Source organism: Rhinolophus ferrumequinum, chromosome 4 (genome assembly GCF_004115265.2).
Source record: "Rhinolophus ferrumequinum isolate MPI-CBG mRhiFer1 chromosome 4, mRhiFer1_v1.p, whole genome shotgun sequence".
NCBI classification, from domain to species: Eukaryota; Metazoa; Chordata; class Mammalia; order Chiroptera; family Rhinolophidae; genus Rhinolophus; species Rhinolophus ferrumequinum.
In genome coordinates, this window is record NC_046287.1 from 2057532 (window position 1) to 2076763 (window position 19232).

Below are 19232 nucleotides of genomic sequence, written 5' to 3' on the forward strand. Positions count from 1 at the left end.
TCACACGGGCTTTAAATCCAAAGGACACAGGGATCACTGGTTATAACAACTTTAAGGGTGAAGAGCTAAAATGTTCTCAGTCTGACAAATGGAGACCTCGAAACAAAACTTCATCTCAGTCCCAGGACAAATCCAAGTACATTGTGCACACCTGAATTCACGGGCCTCATATCCACATTTCAGCTTGCTTTGCAAACCCTCTCACTACACCTCTTCCATTCGGGTCTCTCCCGCCCTTCTCAGCTCTGCTTCCAGCCATCTCCCACTCTTCTCTCTCTTCCCCACTTCCATTCTTCTCTCTCCTCATCTACCTCCTTCTTACTTTCTTAATCATTAAAAAAAGTTTACTTCCCATTAACAGAATTAGTTACATTGGCGACTTACAGGGGAGGGTGGTAACAAGTTTTCTGAAAACCGTATTGGGAAAAATTTGAAGATCCTTTTCTAACTTTAGAGAAAGAGAAACGACATTTGATGCAAGAGAAGAAATGAGAGGAAACGCTGTCAGGAGCCCTCTGATGCCCTTGAACAGCTTTCGAACATTTACGCCAAGTCCTAAACCTACACGTAGAATACGCCCAGCGCCTCCCACCCTGCCTGGCTTCAGTAAGTACATGTGAAAAGAAGGAACAATGGAGTCACTTTCTTGAATCTACATATGGCAACGTGTGGGTGAAACAGCCTGAGAAAAAGTGCTGACAAAGAAAGCCATCTACCCTTAACCCGCTCTGCTGGCCTACAAGCGCCTGTGATCAGCCTTCCACACACGATGCCAGCAAGTCCCGACAACGTCCCGAGGGGGCACTGGGGTCAGAGACACACCATCAAACCATATCGGGCAGGGTGTAAAATAAATATAAACTGCTGTGGGAATATTAACGGGAAAACAACTGATTTTGCCTATTGTGAAAATGCAGTAAAAGGTTACTGCCAGAAACTGAAATGTGGGTTGGATCTTGAAAGAGCTAGAGTTTCTTTCTTTTTTCCAAATGAATACATGTGTTTTACGTTGAGAAGCCACCACAGAAAGCCCTGTTAGTACCAACGATGGTGGGCTGGTCAGGGAACTGCAAACAGCCTGGTGTGTCCAGAACAGTAACTCCCGCTGGCTTTCTCCCAGACCAGGATGGTGCTCCCCTCGTCCTGCTCCCGACATCTGCCCTTAGACACAGGGCTTGCTCCTCCTCCTCCCTCTCTCTCGTTGAGGTACAGAACTTGGTTCTTTTATAGCTCCATCATGTTTCATCTGAGAAATACTAGCCTACGGCACAGAAGTACAGGGGGCGGGAGGCAGATACAGAGCCACACAGAGAGGCAGGTCCCAGGAGCCAGCTCCGCAAGGACTGCGCTGTGATTGGTTCACCTGCGTGTCTCTCCCAGCCTCCAGCACGTGACTCAGCTGATGACAGCCCTGCCAGAACTGTCTGTCTGAGGAATGAATGAGCAGGACGAACCCGAGACAAGGCATGAACTCAGGCCATCTCCTAAAATAATACGGTGTGGGGTCGGCTGGAGGGAGCAGAAAGCCACCAGTGTGAGGACAAAGGATGCCCTCTGCCACCTGGCAAGGCCGCCTTTTTGATCACCGGCCTCTAGTTCACAAGAAGATGCTTTAGACACCCTCGTGGATTCTCCACTCAGAACTGAACGGTGACACTTAATGGCATGGTCCCCGTAAAGACGAGGTCTTAGCAAGCATGGCCGGGGGGACACGGAGCACTGGAGTCCCCTGGGCCCTGGCCGGACTGCCACCTTCCAGACTGCCCTCGTCAGAGATGAACGTGACACTGCCATGAAGACTGGGATGCCTTCATTAGCCTTTGATTTTCACACCATGTGTCACTTCTGGGTCATTTTCTCTTTTTACAGGGACAATTTTTAGACCCTTCTCCTCAAGTCTTAAGGCAATTTAGCACCACTAAAAATGCAGCACAGAGTAGATGGAGCTCTCTAGGGTAAGGAAAGAAAAGAAACTAATATTTCATAGGATTTCAGACACCGTATGTTAACAACAGACCAACAAAGACCCCCCACAGTGATCGGAAGAAAAGGCACGTCCCAGGAACAAGTGATGACAACGCTTTTCAAAGAGGCTTCAGGTGACCAGCAGGGGATCTTCAGACTGTGACCAGCTGTCAGAAGCTGGGCATTAGACAAACGTGAAACTCTTCCCGTGAGGAAATTTCAGTTAAACCTCCTGAGTATGTTACAGATCCGTGGGAACCCACTATTACAAACAAGAGCCTCTGGTGTCTGACAAAGCAGGAGATACATTGTCACACGGATCACACACCGTTCCTACGAGGCAGAAGCGCTTGCACAGCAGTCCAGATGACACGTTTCAGGAAGGGACAGGCAGGCAGGGGCGGGTGCTGGTCACCCCTGGCAGAGCTGCCCTCATGCCCTTCTGCCAAGTGCTCCGGTCTCCTTGTGAGAGCAGGCGAAGCCCCTCTCCCCTTCTGGACAATCTCCCAGGGGACTCCTGGCCTTTCCCCACTGAGATCAGGAACCCCAAGGCTGCCCCACAGCGTCTGGACCAGGACGTGTGTGATCGGCTACTCTCTGTCCTCTGCAGCTTGAGCGAGAAACCAGGGAGGAGGTGTCCGGGGTGGCTGAGGGGACGGGAGGGCGGAAGGAAGGGGACAGAGTTGCTCAGCCTCTGGACAGCGCCCGCCTCGTCTGCGAGCAGGCAGGTCTGGGGTGCAGGACAACCCACCAGCAGATACTATTTTGTTTGTGAACAGGTCAAACCTGGCAGGGAGCCAAGCAGACATGGGAAGCAGGGAAGGAGACCAGGCATGAAGTACTTCCTCAGTGACAGGCCTCGGCGAGGCTCCCACGGGAAAGCCACGCGGTGGATGCCTCATTCCCACCTCCCAGGTGAGAAAAACGGGCTCAGATTGGGCCTCAAACAGTAACAGGCAGCTCTCCCACTGTGCCCTTTGCAACACTGAACTGAGTGCAAGGGGTTACGTCTTAAGGAGGGAAATTTTCCAAGAAACCTCGCTTGAGTGTTTTTAAAATTTCCTCCTGCTCCCATTACAGTTTGAAAATGTTTCTTATTAACAAACCACTAAATATTGATTTAATCCTATTTTTAAATAATCATTCATCCATCTTGCCCAGCTTTATGGAGCTATACCTGACATGTAGTAGTATGCAAGCTTAAGGCGCACGAGGTGAAGACGTGATACACGTCTGTACTGCAAAACGAGGAGCACGACAGGGTTAGTTAGCACCTCCAGCACTTCCTGGGTAACCTATTTTGTGTGGTGACAACTTTTCCGATCTACTCTCTTCGCAACTTTCGAGAAGACCATGCTGTACATCACAACCCCAGAACTGGACCCCTTTTGTTAGTGAACTGATTTTTCTTTTTTATTGATGGGAAAAAAGCAGGCTGCATAATTTAATAATCTCTTAATAATAGTAATAATGGCATCTATATTTCCTTCTTGTTAGGAAGATTAGCAGTTGATGTGCATAAACCATCTGGCAAACAGTAGGGGCTCAGTGCCTTCTACAGAATTTAGAGGAAATGCATGGTAGCTATCGTCTTTGGAATAATTAGATTCCTGAACATTTGCCTGTAAATCACAATTCTGCATGTCAAATCAACCTTTACCATTGCCTTACAATATGTAGCTATAAACGCATTCCTTTCGTAAGAGGAAAATCATTTGATTTAAGCACTATGTACTGAACACTCGCCGTGAACCAAGGACGGTGCTTGGTGCTGGGAATACAATAATAATAAAAGCAAGTCTGTTCCTTACAGAGCTCCCACTCTTGCGGGTGAGGGAAGAGAGATAACACCCATGCAGGAGGTGTATTACATTAGAATCATGACTAGACAGAAGGAACTTTGGAGGGTGGTCGGAGCTAGGAAGCAAAGTAAGCGGAGGGGAGAGTGGTGGGGGCAGTGTGCGTGAGAGCCCGTTTCAGAGAGACACTGGACAGACCTGAAGGAAAGGCAGTGGGTCTGCTGAGACCTCCTCACCCACGTCCCCCATGTGACCCAGCATCTCTCAGCGACACTGGGCGAGGGGTGGCGGCTGGAGGACATCGGAAGTAAATAAATAGAATCAGAGAGACAAAGAAGAGCTAACGGGGAACTGATATTAAGTAGGATGCCAGGATTTCAGTTTATGCATCTGCCCCACTTCAAAGAATAATTGGATTTTCCATTATAGTAATTTTAAATAGGAAGAAAGAAAAAATTCAACAAAACTATGAAATGGGTGGCTGTACAGGATGGAGAGAGCCAGGGCTCCCCAGATCTCTCTCCACTAGTCTCCCCAACCACTGAGAAGACAACATCACCTCAATGAGACCCTTGAATGCCCCAAAAACAAAACTGGCAGTAGCTTACAATTTACCTGTGTTTCTCTAATTCCTCTCATTATATGAAATAAAAAAAAAAAAGTCAGTGAAACAACTTAATAAAAAGCATTCTGAAGGGGAAAAAAAAAGTCTAGTTTCTGGTTTATATACTATGTTCAAGTGCAATTCTTTATATTTTCATGTAATAAGAAACAGGTGGCCCTTGTCCCTGACATTCGCCTGTCATGGAGAAATCACGAAACTCCTTGCAGCAACACGCTCAGAACTGCAAATAAAACCAGCATCACGTTACAAGAAGAGAAAGAGAGTTGGATATGGAAATTAGTAGAAATGGGCAGCACTTTTATTAAGAGACCTGGGTTATGGATTTTTTCCTGCTTTGCATTGATCATGTAATTCCTCCTTGAAGTACCTCAGTTTCTCCTTCCATCTGATGACACGTAATTCCATTTGACACCCCTTAACTTTATAAAGTGCATTTATGTGAGATCCCTTGGAGAAAAACACTGTGCTAAGATACAGAACAACTCTTAGCTGGAATGGTGATATATAAATGTGAATAATGTCGATTACAGACCTAGTTTTGAAGTCATAAGTATCACTCTTTCAACTCCCTTTTGAGTGTGGGTCACGTTTTAAGAAAGGTTGATAATCTGTCCTCCGACCGATGGTGGTTACTTAATTGGCTTAGGTGGATACTACGCCAGGCTATGTATGAGCTGACATCTCTAGGGACAGGCTTGTTAGCTTCAATTTAATACAATTCAACAGAAAAAAGAAGTACTATGTCTTCGGATCAGTAATAAGAAATAAAATCAATACAGCCTGTCCTCTTTCCTTCAGAATCTCACGATCCAACGTGACAAAAACATAACTGCAACATAAATGTATGTTTCTTCACTCCAGATGACTCTAAGATGACAGAACCCTAAATCCATGGCACAAGTTCGAGGTGCTGGAAAAGTTGGGGTAACTGGGCAGAGCCAGGTGGGGGGAAGACCCCTCGTCCTACAAATAGAAGTCAGTGTGGGTGCGGAGGGCAGAGGTGGCAGGACGTACTCTAGCTCATAACAAGTCAGCCCCGGGGGGACCAGGGGTCATGTGTGAGCGCTCCCCAATTCCGCTTCTCCGAGCCCTGCACCTGTTTCTGTGTTAGTCTGCCCTGCTCAGCTGAGAAGAGCCGCCATGGGCGGTGTAGGTGCAGCAGGAGCTGTCGCTCAAGAACATGAGCAAGAATGGAAAGCAGCGAGACGGAACACTGAGGGCAGCAGTGGGAACTGAGGACGAGGGAGTTTGAGGGCAGATGATGCCGCCTGGGTAAATCCAGCATTGGTGCTAGATGCGGGTTGGCCATGGAGGTTAGTGAGAGGGGCACATACAGAAGGAAAGGACAGCGGGCCGCGGAAGGAGATGAAGAGCCCCCTTCTAGAGAAATCAGGGAAGTCCTGAAATCCAATATCAGCATCTCTTAGATGCGATAAAGAATTTTTAAAGGATAGATCTCAGGATTCTGTAACTTGTGGGTATGTATGCGTATATATATAATATTTATGTAAGGATATAAACATATACAATATTTACATTTTATATATAAAGACCCCATACCGTGTGGCAGGGTGTAGCATGGCTGCTGTCACCTGTGTGGATCCTTTAGCAAATTAGCACGTGACATCCCCTCTCAGTAGTCAGCTGGCACAAGGAAACCTTGCTGAGCACAGACAACCCAGGCTAAGGGGCATGACCTAGTGTGCTCGGCCCGGGGCTGGATTCCAGCAGTATCTCGACCCCTCACTTGTCTACTCTGTGATGCCCGCAGACGGCATACCCTCACCCAGAGCTCCTGCATAGCAGGTGTGAAAAATTCAGTCATTATCATTCTCTTAGTACAACCTGTTTAGGTCAAGAGGGGCATTGCGGTCAGTGAGATCGTTTCAAATCACAACTGCAACTATTTCAACAGCTGTATTTGCCAAACTGGGGATAACTGTATCTGCCTGTACATAGGGGGCACATCCAGTAAGCATGCGAGACAGATAGATGCTAGGTACCAGTGTACACGCATAAGTCTCCCCCCCCCATTCCAGCTCCATTCCGTATACTGGTGTCTGAATTCTTCCAACAATCTACTCAGGAGCCTGCAGTTCTAATGAATATACGTTGTCTTTTACCAAGTGGTCAATGGTGAGGAATATTCAGACAACTGTTCCAAAATTGATCTGAATTCAAACAAGAAAGCTTTGCATTTTGGGATTCATTTATCTACAATTCTTTATGGATAATCCTGGAGTTAACAGCTAGATTGTCTATGGAAAAAAAGATTTCTGAAGAATCTAGAATAACAGTATACATTAAATGACATGAGGAGTATTTTACCAACCTAATAAATTGAATTCTTTGCAAATGAAAACAGCCCCAAATTACATATAATTACAGTGCTAACTACAAATGAATTTTATCCACTTATATTGACAATGTTGGTCATTAGTTTGGATTATATGTTAGTCATTAGTTTTGATTATAAGAATTTAGACAGAACTGAATTGCCTTTCATTAAGAAGTCTTAAAAAGACTCAAAACAATTACGAATACCCTCCCTCTGATTAAAGCAGCAATATCTATAGTGAGTTTATTATATGCTAGGCACATTCACGTGTCATTTCACTTAATGGTCATGACGTATCTTTCCATGGCCATGATCTTCCAGCTTGCATGGGAACACTCATGGATCCTTCTGTCAACGGGTGGAGGGTCAGTAAGCAAGTAGAGACCTTGCATTTCTTCTGCCCAGGACCACTGCATCATCCCAAACTACAAGCAGGATGATACTGAGTTTTAATTTAGTTGCAATATAGCAAATATCTGAATAGCATGTTTCTTTCCCTCATATGTTCTTTCTTGTTATAACTCCTACAAATTTTTAGGCAACAGAGAGTCAACTCAAGTATTTAACGCACCTCTTCTCAAGATATGGCTCACAGATGCTTGGACTGGGGAGTGAAACCTTCTCGGTGGGTCCGATAGTTTTATAATAACACTACGACATTACATCCCCTTTCATGTGTGTTATTTCCACTGCTGATGTAAAAGCAATGGTGAGCAAAACTGATAGTGACAGAAACACGAATCAAGGTAACAGCGCCGAGCAAGTGAGAGAGAGAGAAGTATCACTTAAATTCCTGAATGAAGCAGGAAAAATTATTAATTTTAATAAATCTTGACACTTGAATACATAATGCGTCTCTGATCTACATTGAAAATTTTAAATCGTGAGCTGAATTACTGTTTTATTTTCAGGGAACACCTTTTTATTTGAAAGAATCACCGATAAGTTATTATGGCTAAGAATCTATTATTTGTCAGACATGTTAAAAATGGGCAATGAGCCTTTTATTGGAGAAAAATAACTGACAAAATTTGTAGCTAATGATAAGCTTCAATTGTCTAATAAAAATTAGAATTTTTGAAAATTTATGTCTGCCACCATGAGTTTTATAGCTTCTCAATATTTACAGATTTCTTTCTGATAAGATATACAGTGATATTAACAAATGTGATGTTTTTAATATTATGTTTTGAAATCCATAAACATTTGAAAGAACTCGTAACTCAATGAATCATTATTTTCCAATGACCCATGCATGATGGTAAAAAACCACGCCTGTATAAAAAGTAATTCAAGGTGGAAGCTAGATCAACAAAAATTAGTGTAAAGATGTACATATGTTTATTTTTGTGATTTCATATTCCACATTGCAGGTAACATGTATAAAAATACCATTTTTCAATTTTTATGATAATATCAAAGAAGAATAAGCATAATTATTTGAAAAAGGTTATTAAAATATTCATTCCTTTTTTAACAATATGTGAAGGCAGAATATTTTTAAATGTTTTAATAAAAAAATGTAGTTAACAGATTGAGTGCATAAGCAGTTATGTGTCCATATATAGTGTTACCATACTAACAATCAAAAGAGAGCTGGAGTGGCTATGCTAACACAAGAAAAAATATCAGAACAAAAAATAATACCAGGGATAAAGAGAGTCACTTCAAATAACCTAGCTTCAAAAATCCATGAAGCAAAAACTGGTAAAACTGTGGTAAGGAATAGAAAATTCACAATTGTAGTGGAAGATTTCGATACACCTCTTTCAATGACAGATGGAATGGTAAGAAAATCAGTAAGGGTATTAAAGACTTGGACCAAGTCTGTCAACCATGTGACCTAATTGACATTTACAGAACACTCCCAACTATGATGAAATATATTCTTTTCCAAGTACAAATGGAGTTTTTGCCAAGATAGAGCATATTCTAGGTGAGAAAACAATTCGCAATAAATTTAAAGGAATTTAAGTAATACAAAGTATGTTCTCTGACCACAATGTTCTTTGGAGAATCCCTAGATATTTGGAAACTACATAGCACACTTTGAAATAACCCATGAATCAAAGAAGTAATCAGAAGGGAAAATTGCAGTATTGTAAACTGTAAGAAAAGGAAAACATCAAGTTTCTGGGATGCAGTTAAAGCAGTTATTTGAGTGAAATTTATAGCACTAACCACCCTCATTAGAAAAAAACAGGACTTTAGAACGTGGCTTAAATCATAAGAAATGAGAAAGAAAGAGCAAATAAATCGCAAAATAATCAGAAGAAAGAAAATAATGAAACTAGAGCAGACATGAATAGAATACAAGACAAGTAAAATCAATAGAGAAAAATCAGGTAAAAAAATAGAAAGCACAAATCACCAACATCAAGAATTAGAACTGTGATATCATTACTGCTCTAAAGGATAATAAGGGAATATTATTAATAACTTTATGCCAATGAATTTGACAACTTAGATGAAGTTGAAAAATGTGTTAAAAGATACAGACTAGCAACCCTCAGTTTTTCCTCTTTGGGGGAGGGTGAGGGGATTGGAGGGCAGTCGGTGACCACAGGATGGCCACGGGGTTTGAAAATTAATCTGGGGAACGTAATTTAGTGGTTACCAGAGGGTAAGGGGGGTGGGGGGTGGGAGATGAGGATAAGGGGGATCAAATATATGGTGATGGAAGGAGAACTGACTCTGGGTGGTGAACACACAATGTAATTTATAGATGATGTGATACAGAATTGCACACCTGAAATCTATGTAATTTTACTAACAATTGTCACCCCAATAAATTAAAAAAAAAAAAAAAAGATACAGACTGTCAAAGCTCACTCAAGTAGAGACATATAACCTGACGAGGCCTGCAAGTAGAAAACAAATTGAATTTCTAATTAAAAAACCTTCTCATAATAAAATTCCAATTCCAGATCGCTTCTGCGATGACTCTCCCAAGTATTACCAATTCTACACAAACTCTTCCTGGATAGTCAAAAAGAAAAAATATTTCCAATTAATTTTATGAGACCAGTATTACTCTTACAGGAAACCCAGATTAAGTCATTACAACGAAAGTCAACAGGCCAATGTCTCTTATGAACATATATGCAAACAATCTGAAAAAAAGTCAAATCAAATCCAAAAGTATATAAAAAGGATCATACACCATAAACAAATGAATTTTATCTCAGAATGCAAAGTCAAAAAATCAGTGTAATCACATTAACAAACTAAACAAAAAAGATCAAGCCCAACAGATGTAGAGAAGCTTTTGACAAAATTTTATATACATTTCTAATAAAAACTTCCAACAAACTGAAAATAGAAGGGCACTTCCTCAACCTGATAAAAGAAATAGGCAAGAATATCTCACCAGTTCTATTCAACCTCGTAATACATTTCTAGTCAGTGCCTTCAGGCAACACATTCAGATTAGAAAGAAAAAAATTAAAACTGCCTTTATTTTTAGTAGATAGGATCATCTAGGGAGAAAGTCCTACGAAATATATAAAAAACCTACTAGAACTAGCTTCCCACAGGGTTTTTTTTTGTGTGTGTGTGTGTCTCTGATATATATATGTGTGTGTGTGTATATATATATATATATATATATATATATATATATATATATTAGGTTGGTGCAAAAGTAATTGAGACTTTTGCCATTATTTTTAACCTTTTAAACCGCAATTACTTTTGCACCAACTTAATATATATATATATACACACATACACACACACATATATGTATATACATACATATATATATATATATATATACATACATATATATATATATATATATGTTTACACACACACACACACACACCCATAGATGGCAGAAATATTCTACACTTACATAGCTGCTTCTGTGGAAAATTTAGTCTTTCAAATCGTTTTCCTAGATGTTATGTTATTGACTGCCATGAACTTGAAGACTTGTAAACCAAAACAGAGATTGCCCAGGACACTATGAAAGTGGAAGATTCAAGTCCCGTCTGAGAGCAGGTCCTTCATCCCTTCCGTGTTGCCCAGCTTGGCTTTTCCCAGGTGCCTCAGCACGTCCCTCAAAGCTAAAGCAGACCCTGAAGTTAAACTTCTTCTGAAAGATGGCTGTTATAAGGATGAAATAGAGCAAAGGCCAGCTTATTCACCTAAGATAATAATGTTTCATTATTGCACTCATGCTAGTAAATAGAGACCAGCCCGAGTGTTTCTGAATTCCTTTCTAGGTTTTAAAGATGAAGCATTTCCTCTGGCTCTCTTTACCACAGGGTGCAATTTGAACTGTAGGGTACTGTCAGATATAATTTAATTCACTTTGTTTTAAAACAGCTCTGCCAAATAAACCAAGGAAGTTTCTAGATTCCTGGGAAGAATACTGAATGGGCACTTCCCCTCATACACAAGTGCTCTTGACAAGTACATGTTGAGTTCTTTTGTGCTGGTCTCTGTTTCAATCACTAAGGAGGCAGAGATGAATAAGACATTACCCCCTTTCCTAGAGAAGCTTCAGTTGGGTGGGAAAATGGGCATGTGCAAACAGATAATGAAGCTACGTGAACATGAACTGTAATGGAGGGGTGTGTAAGGTTCTTTGGAAGTCAGAAAAAATGTCAAACATGTTTTCTTGCCTGGGGGAAAATGGGGGAGGTGACTGTTGAGATAAGAAAGGAATATATAGGACAGAAAGCTCTATTGGTTATAGCAAGAATGTTTAAATTTCACCTATTTGCTTCATTTTCAAAAGAGATAACATCCTTGAATGCCTTTAACTGGCTATATGCTATTGGAAACTGGCATCCTTCTGACCACCACACCCACTGGACACACCACACACCCTGGAGAACAATGGCTCTGAACCAGCTCTTGCTCTGGGGAACTTCGTTGAGCCAAACAAAGGAAGCCAGTGATGGACGGGCAGGGGAGTGGGCACCACTGGTGGAGCCAGCCATTGGATACAATCTGTGCTCCAGAACACCCAGGGGAACACACGGAAGCTCATCTCCAGTTAAAACAAGCTTCCTCTTAGTTTTACTCTGACCCCATCCTGCCTCTTTCACTCCCTGTCTCCAGAGAACACGTTTCTAAAAATCACTTGATTAAGAATCCCCATCTGAGGCTCTGTTTCAAAGGAACCTGAACTAAAATCACTAAGTGTTCTTTAACATATCACTCAAAATTTGTGATATTTAAGTAATATCCATTCCAACTTACTATTCTATTTTAAACACAGCAGGCACTACTACTAGGTCAACAGTCTGCCAGTGTCAAGGAGCGAGGAGAAGCAGCCTACACAGTTATAAATACATACGTGCACACGCACACACATAGATGGGAAAATAATATTTACATTTATACTTAGTTCTACAGGAAATCTGTACTTCCCTTTCCTCTGCATGTAAAAAATATCATTTTACCAACTTCCTCACACCTGCCCTACACACAGGTTTATTCTTTCTCTATCCTTTTAGAAAATACCATTCACCTCAGTTTCAATGGGTAACATTCCTTCTTCCTTCTCTAACAATATCACTACTTTCTTTCTATTTCTAGCTCACTTTAATAGACTAAACTCTCTACGCTTTTTTTTTTGATTCTCTGTCAAAAATGGTGAGATTATAAGGAGGCAAAAACACATTTATTTTCCCCTTTACGTTTTGATTTGGCAGTTTACCCTTAATGCAAGTATCCATGAGGGGTGACTTGGCAAATGTTAAGTGTCCTGAAATAACTGAAAACAATAAAAATCCAAAGAAATAGCACTATTAGCACTGCAACATTTATAAAGACTAGAAATCACCTCCAGTTCATCGTGAGCCTAGTAAAATGAATCAGAACATTTTCTGAAAATGCACTGACTGCCACTTAGAGTCATCATTGTGAAAGTTTATGTAATGAATTATGAAGTGATAGTTAAATTTTTGTCCCATCTGTTTTTTTAAAACATTAACTGAAATACATTAGAATATGGGAAGTTAAATTAAGAACAGAAAAAAAAATATCATGGAGAGAAATTTTGATCATATACATTTTGAGTTAATTTTTAATACTGGCTCATACAATGAAAGGCATCAACTGTAGAGTACCTGGAATTTTTCAGCACAATATATTTTAGAGTTCTACAAATAACAAAGCTTCATAATAATTGGGAAGTTGTATCTTTACCTCAGAAGGACAACAGAGTTAAAAATGACAAGCTGAAATTATATATGTGTTAGAAAATAACAGACTTTTCAAATCATTACGTAATCTCCTACCTGAAGTCGGTTCCTGTTCTTCTACCATTTTCTGGAATCCCAGGATCTGGACACATGTCAGAGACCAAAGCAACACCCCCTTGACTCACTATAATAGAAAGAAACATTGTTATAATTTTGTGTAGCTGCTGAGGAAATACCCAGGTAACAAATTTGTATTAGGCAAATTTAGTTCTTAAATTATTATGACGTAAAATATGATTTCTTTAAAAATTAAGAGAGTTTAGCTTCATTAAAATAAACCTTTATTCTTACTCCTAAAAAAGAAAGACTCCTTATCCAGTGAAAAGATCTCAGCATTCTTTTGAACCTTAATTCTACTGAAGAGGTCAAAACTTAATTTTAAAAAATTTGTTCCTTGTGATCAACCTCATGACAGGTTACAATTATTAGCATGATGGGAAGAAAGAGAGCATGGTGAAAATGCCTAAGTTTACACAGAGGAAAGACTTCATTCATCCCCCACGGATGAAACAGAATTGTTAATTATCTATTAAGATCTAGACAAGAGATATTTTAAATAATATTACCTGTTATAACATATTTTAAACATCCAACGTGTTCATCATTGAACTAAAACAAGTACTGGTTTTCTTGTACAGATGTGCTGATCTATCTCCTGAATCTGTTCTATGAAGAGCCTTTCCTCCTGGTGGGATGTTGGACAGTCACAGAGTAGTTTTCTAAGGACCTGTTTTCTTATTTGATAGAATGGTTGCCACTCCAACACCCATTCTGCCCTATTTGGTTTTTCTACACCAACCGAAGCTGGATTAAAAAAGAGATGGTCTCTGTTAGCTCACAGTGACGTCTTCCCAGAAGCTCTCTTACAGACTTCCTCACGCTACACTGAACTGAGTCACAAGCCAACTATTGAGCAAATTTCTGGAAAGAAAGATGGAATTGCCTTTTCTCAGATTCATTTACAAATAACCCAGCAAGTTGGGCAGCGACAACAGTAAGATGGCAGAATAAGAAGGCCCAGGCTGTCGTTCTCCTGTGGAAACATCAAATGAATAACTACAGACTGACTGAACTAACTCTTTAGGAGCTCTGGAAACCACTCAGACCCACAGCAACCAAACAAATGCCCAGTGAAGAAAAAGCCACGTTCACAGTGTTAGAAAATTTTATGCAATTTGGACTCGTCCTCGTCCCACACACAGGGCACAGTGAAGGTGAAGAGGAAGTGGCCCGTTCCCAGTTCCGTTCCTGGGGACAGAGGGACTAAAAGGAACTTGTCTTCAATGTTCTGGCCTGTGTGTGGGCTGCTAGAGGGACTGACATGGAGCTCAAGGGGGGAAGGGCAGTGGAAACCACGGGAGGCGATGGACAGCACTGCATATAAAAACTGCACATGGACTGCAGCCCTGTGGGTACCTGGGGGCACGAAATCACAGGCCGAGGGACACAACAGAACATCTAAGACCCTGAGAAGAAGCTGGGGTGAGGCTCTTGGGGACACTGGGATATTCAGAGCAGCTTGGAAGGGAGAGGGGAGCGCACACACACACACACACACACACACACACACACACACCCAGACCCACACACACACACACACACACACACACCCCGACCCACACAGGCTGATCTCCAGGCTCAGGGGCCCACCATCAGGGTAAAGGTCTTCTATACCCTTCTGCAAAGACTGGGATAAGCAGCTGCTTCTTTCAGATGCCCAACTTTTAACAAAGATCATAAGGAAAAAAAAATAAAACACAAAAAAACAAAAAACAGAAAAACATGGCCTATTCAAAGAACAAAATTAATCTCCAGAAATAGCCCCTAGAGCAACACATGCACTGGACTTGCTAGATGAAGATTTTAAATATGCATTTGCATAAATAATAGCTAAACACAGTTGAAATTAGGGGAGACATAGATATACAAACCTAATGAGCTCAACAAATTCCAAGTAGGATAAATTCAGAGAGACCCACAATCAGATATACACTAAACTGCCAAAACACAACAACAAAAAATCTTGAAGGCAGAAAGAGAAAAGTAACTCATCACAAACAGGGGTCCCCGGTAAAACTATCAGTCAATTTCTCAGCAGAAACTTTGTAAACCAGAGGGCGGTGAGTTAATATATTCAACTGCTGAAAGAAAAACATTGTCAACTGAGAATTCTGTATGGAGCATAAAAGTCCCTCAAAAATGAGACAAAAAGTAAGACATTAGCAGACAAACAAAAGCTAACTGAGTTCATTACTATACTATTATACCTGCCTTACAGGAAATGCTAAAAGGAATTTTTCAAGTTGAAATGCAAGGATACTACATAATAACTCAAAGCCCTATGAAAATACAGTGTTCTCTAGTAAATGTAAATAAAGGGAGAAATAAAAAATAACAAAAACATTATGTATATTTGATTTGCAACTCCACATTTTCATTTTCTGCAGGATTTAAAGACAAATGCATAAAAATAATTATAAATCTATGTTACTAGGTACATGATATATAGGGATGTGATCTGTGATATAGACAGTATAAAGCGCTGGGGGTGCTGTATGCGAATGAAGTTAAGTTGGTATCAATTTAAGATAGACTGAAAACTTTAGGATATTATGTGTAATCTCAATGGCAACCACAAAAAGAAAATATCTATAGAATATACAGAAAGAAATGAGAATCGCAATGTGTCACTACAAAAAAAAAAAAAATCAGCTAAACCCAAAGAAGATATTAATGGTGGAAATGAGTCACAAAAGGCTGTTAAGACATAGAGAAATAAAAAAGAGAATGGTAAAAATAAGTGCTTTCTTTTCAGTAATTTCTTTGAATGTGTGCGGAATCTACTCTCTGCACGGAATAAATTACGAGGTGTAATAAGAAAATATGGTGGATGTTTAAATTCTAAAAAGTTTCACAGTAAAAGACACACTGCCATGAATCCCCCTCAAAATACACCCCCTCACTTGGAACACACTTACCCCATTGTTCTTACCACTTTCTGAAGCAGTTCTGGAAGTGCTCTTTCATGACTGCCTTTAGGTACGCTGTCCTGAATCACTTTGACTTTAGGAAGAGCCAGAAGTCTCCCGGTGCGAGATCCGGTGAATAAGGTAGATGAGGACATACCATAATGGTTGGGGTTTTTTTGACAGAAATTGCCACACCAGAAGCGATGTGTGACAGAGAGCATTGTCGTAATGGATGATGATTTATAGCACACTTTAAAACACACCTTGTCTCAACCGTAGCTCACACCCGACTGCACCAAACAAGTTGAAACTCGTCACACACGGTTATTGAGGTTCAATGTGCCCCTTCCCATGCTGAAGATCCCTGCCTTTCTGTTGGACGGCACTCGGCAGCATTCACCGTATTTTGTGATCACAACAGAAAAGCTCCATGTCACACATTGCTTCTGGTACTGCAATTTCTGTCAAATAAAAACATTACAGTGTGCCCTCATTCACTTTACTCACCGAATCTGGCACCATACAACTTCAGGCTCTTCACAAAGTCAAAAGGACCATGAAAGGTAAACGTTTTGAATTGATTTAGGACATTGAGGCAGCCAGGACAGGGCAACTAAAGACACTCATGAAAGAGGACATCCAGAACTGCTTCAGAAAGTGGCAAGAATGATGGGATAAGTGTGTTTGAAGTGAGGGGGAGTGTTTCGAGGGGGATTAATGGTAATGTGTCTACTGCAATACATTTTATTTAAACATTCACTGTATTTTTTGAGCACACCTTGTATGTCCCTCCAAAATTGATATGTTGAAGTCCTAACCTCCAGTATCCTACAATGTGGCTGCATTTGGAGATAGGATCTTTGAAGAATTAAGTTAAAATGACTTCATTATGGTAGGCCCTAATGCAAAATCACTGATGTCCTCAGAAGGAGATTAGGACACACAGAAGTGGAAGACCATATAAGATACAGGGAGAACAGAGCCTTCTCCAAGCCAAGGAGAGAGGCCTCAGAGAAACCAACCCTGCCAACACCTTACTCTTAGACTTCCAGCCTCCAGAATTGTGAGAAAATATCTTTTTGTTATTTAAGTTACCCAGGCTATGGTAGCTTATCACAGCAGAATAATATAGTCCCCAATCAAAACACACAGACTGACATAACGGATAAAAAACTAAAAAAAGAAAAAAAGCAGCATACAACTGTATGTAGAATTATATGCTACTACAAGAGTCTAACTTTAGATCAAAGGACACAAAAAGCTTGAAAGTGAAGAGCAGCCAAATTCGCAGACAGAATGTAGAGTGGTGGTTGCCAGAAGCTGGGGGAGAAAAGCCCGGGGAATTACTGGTTACAGGAATAGAATTTCAGTAGGGGAAGAAGAGGATATTCTGAAGGTGGACGGTGGTGCATTCCACAGCATGAATGCGCTTCACACCACAGAACTGCACGCATGGAGTGGTTCACAAGTTTTATGTTGTGTGTTTCACACCACTGCATGTGCGTCTGTTCCAACAAATCATCGATCCGCAACCTACCGGCAAATCAACTTCCATCAATCTGACTGTCCGACAACTTTGTCTCCAACCCCATGGTTTCACGGCCCATGCCACATGCTAGGGCAGGGTTCCCCTTCAATAGGCCGCGGTTTACTAGTACGTCTCTAAAACTGATCTCCTATGTAGATTCTAGCTTTAATTATTCAAATCCCAATGCAGAATATCACTTCCAGCACTTGTTTCTGCCCTCATCAGTTAGATGGCTCCTATATTTCCCTCAGCAAAAGTTACTGCTGAGTCAAGTGAGGGCAGCTTCATCCAGGGCACGGGCCATGCTTGTTTTCAGCAGAAGTAGTCTACTTGCGTGCACTCCCTGTTTCACTATTAGAGAGTACCACACTGTCCTAACATACAACATAAAGTCTTACACAGGTCTATCACGACCTCCGTGCCTATTCTTCAAACATGGAATAGTGGTGGGAGAAAGAAATGAGAGAAAGTGGATATACCCATGCAAGTCAGATCAAAATATGCTGATCTTTGCAAAGATAATGCCAAAGTCGCTTATTTATTAAAGAAAGGGGACTTGTTGAAATTCTTTGAGAGCACATGAGAGGACAGAATGAATTAGACAAGTCTGAATGGTTCACAGATGGCAGAAGATAACAGAAAAGTGTTGAGAGACTAAAATGCAAAATCTGGCCGATTTTCTGAAAGAGACACATGCTCTTAATGGGATAATGACAGAAAAAAAAATGGTGACAAACATGTAGAAAGTAAACAATAAGCTCCATAAATCCCAACTACCAATTTCATCAGCATCATGAACAATTAATTTCTATGAAAATTGAAGCTGCACAGCTGGAGAGGGTCGTGGAGATCGATCTGCTTTAAGCAGGATACCCAGCACCTCAGAGAAACATTTTCAAGAGAGAGGAAATAGTGATTTCAATATCATTTTAACTCTAATTTTGTTGGGTTACATATTTTCAAATCTCGGAAGACACATGCCATAGATATCAATACACTAAACTTTAGTCAAAACCTTTGAGATAAAAATCAAAACTGGGAATATGCAATGGGTAGATTCAGCAGCCATCGTTAACTAACACTGAAGTAAGATGTGAAATCATGCAAGCGGCTGAACAGATACAAAGTAGTGGTGAAAGTCTTTTAAGGAATTTTTATTTACAACGTGTAAATTATATTAATGTGTACATATTATATATTTTATATATATGTACATCTATCTCTCTATCTAGATACTTTAAAGGAATCTTTCAAAGCATGCTGACTCACAGTGACTCACTAGATGCTCACAGGATTGACAGGTGGTATGTACAGCAGTGAGGAATTTGCTTCTCATCAAATTAGCCTGCTCTTTGAGGTCATTTCTTGTGACTGTGAATTAAAATTCAACGTGAATTTGTTTGGGGCAAACCATACAGCTAGACTCATGCTACTGCGAAGGAAACACTAAAAAGGAAGTGTCAACAACTACTGTACAGAACTGTAAACGTATTTTCTCTTCTTCATGATGGTCTTAATAACACTTCTTTTCTGTAGTTCTCTTTATTGTAAGAATACAGTGTATAATACATACAATATACAGAGTATGTGTTAATCGGCTTATGTTATCAGTAATGCTTCCGGGCCATAGTAGGCTATTAACAGTTATATTTTGGGGGAGTCAAACATTATACAGAAATTTTTGCATGTGTGGGGTTGGTGCCCCTAAGCCCCCACACTGTTTAAGTGTCAACACTACTTTGTAATAAAGGAAATTACAGAAAAATAAATTAGTGGAGACAAGATTA

At 40.5% G+C, this 19232-nt stretch overlaps 1 protein-coding gene across 1 annotated transcript in view; it reads right to left on the minus strand.

The window, feature by feature from the left end:
* CSMD1 (CUB and Sushi multiple domains 1) overlaps positions 1–19232 on the minus strand; it is a 1609724-nt gene that overhangs the window by 458431 nt on the left and 1132061 nt on the right. Inside the window, exon 8 of the mRNA XM_033104535.1 lies at positions 12985–13072. Within this exon, the coding sequence (XP_032960426.1) occupies positions 12985–13072 (88 nt within the window). The remainder of the gene's footprint in view (positions 1–12984; positions 13073–19232) is intronic.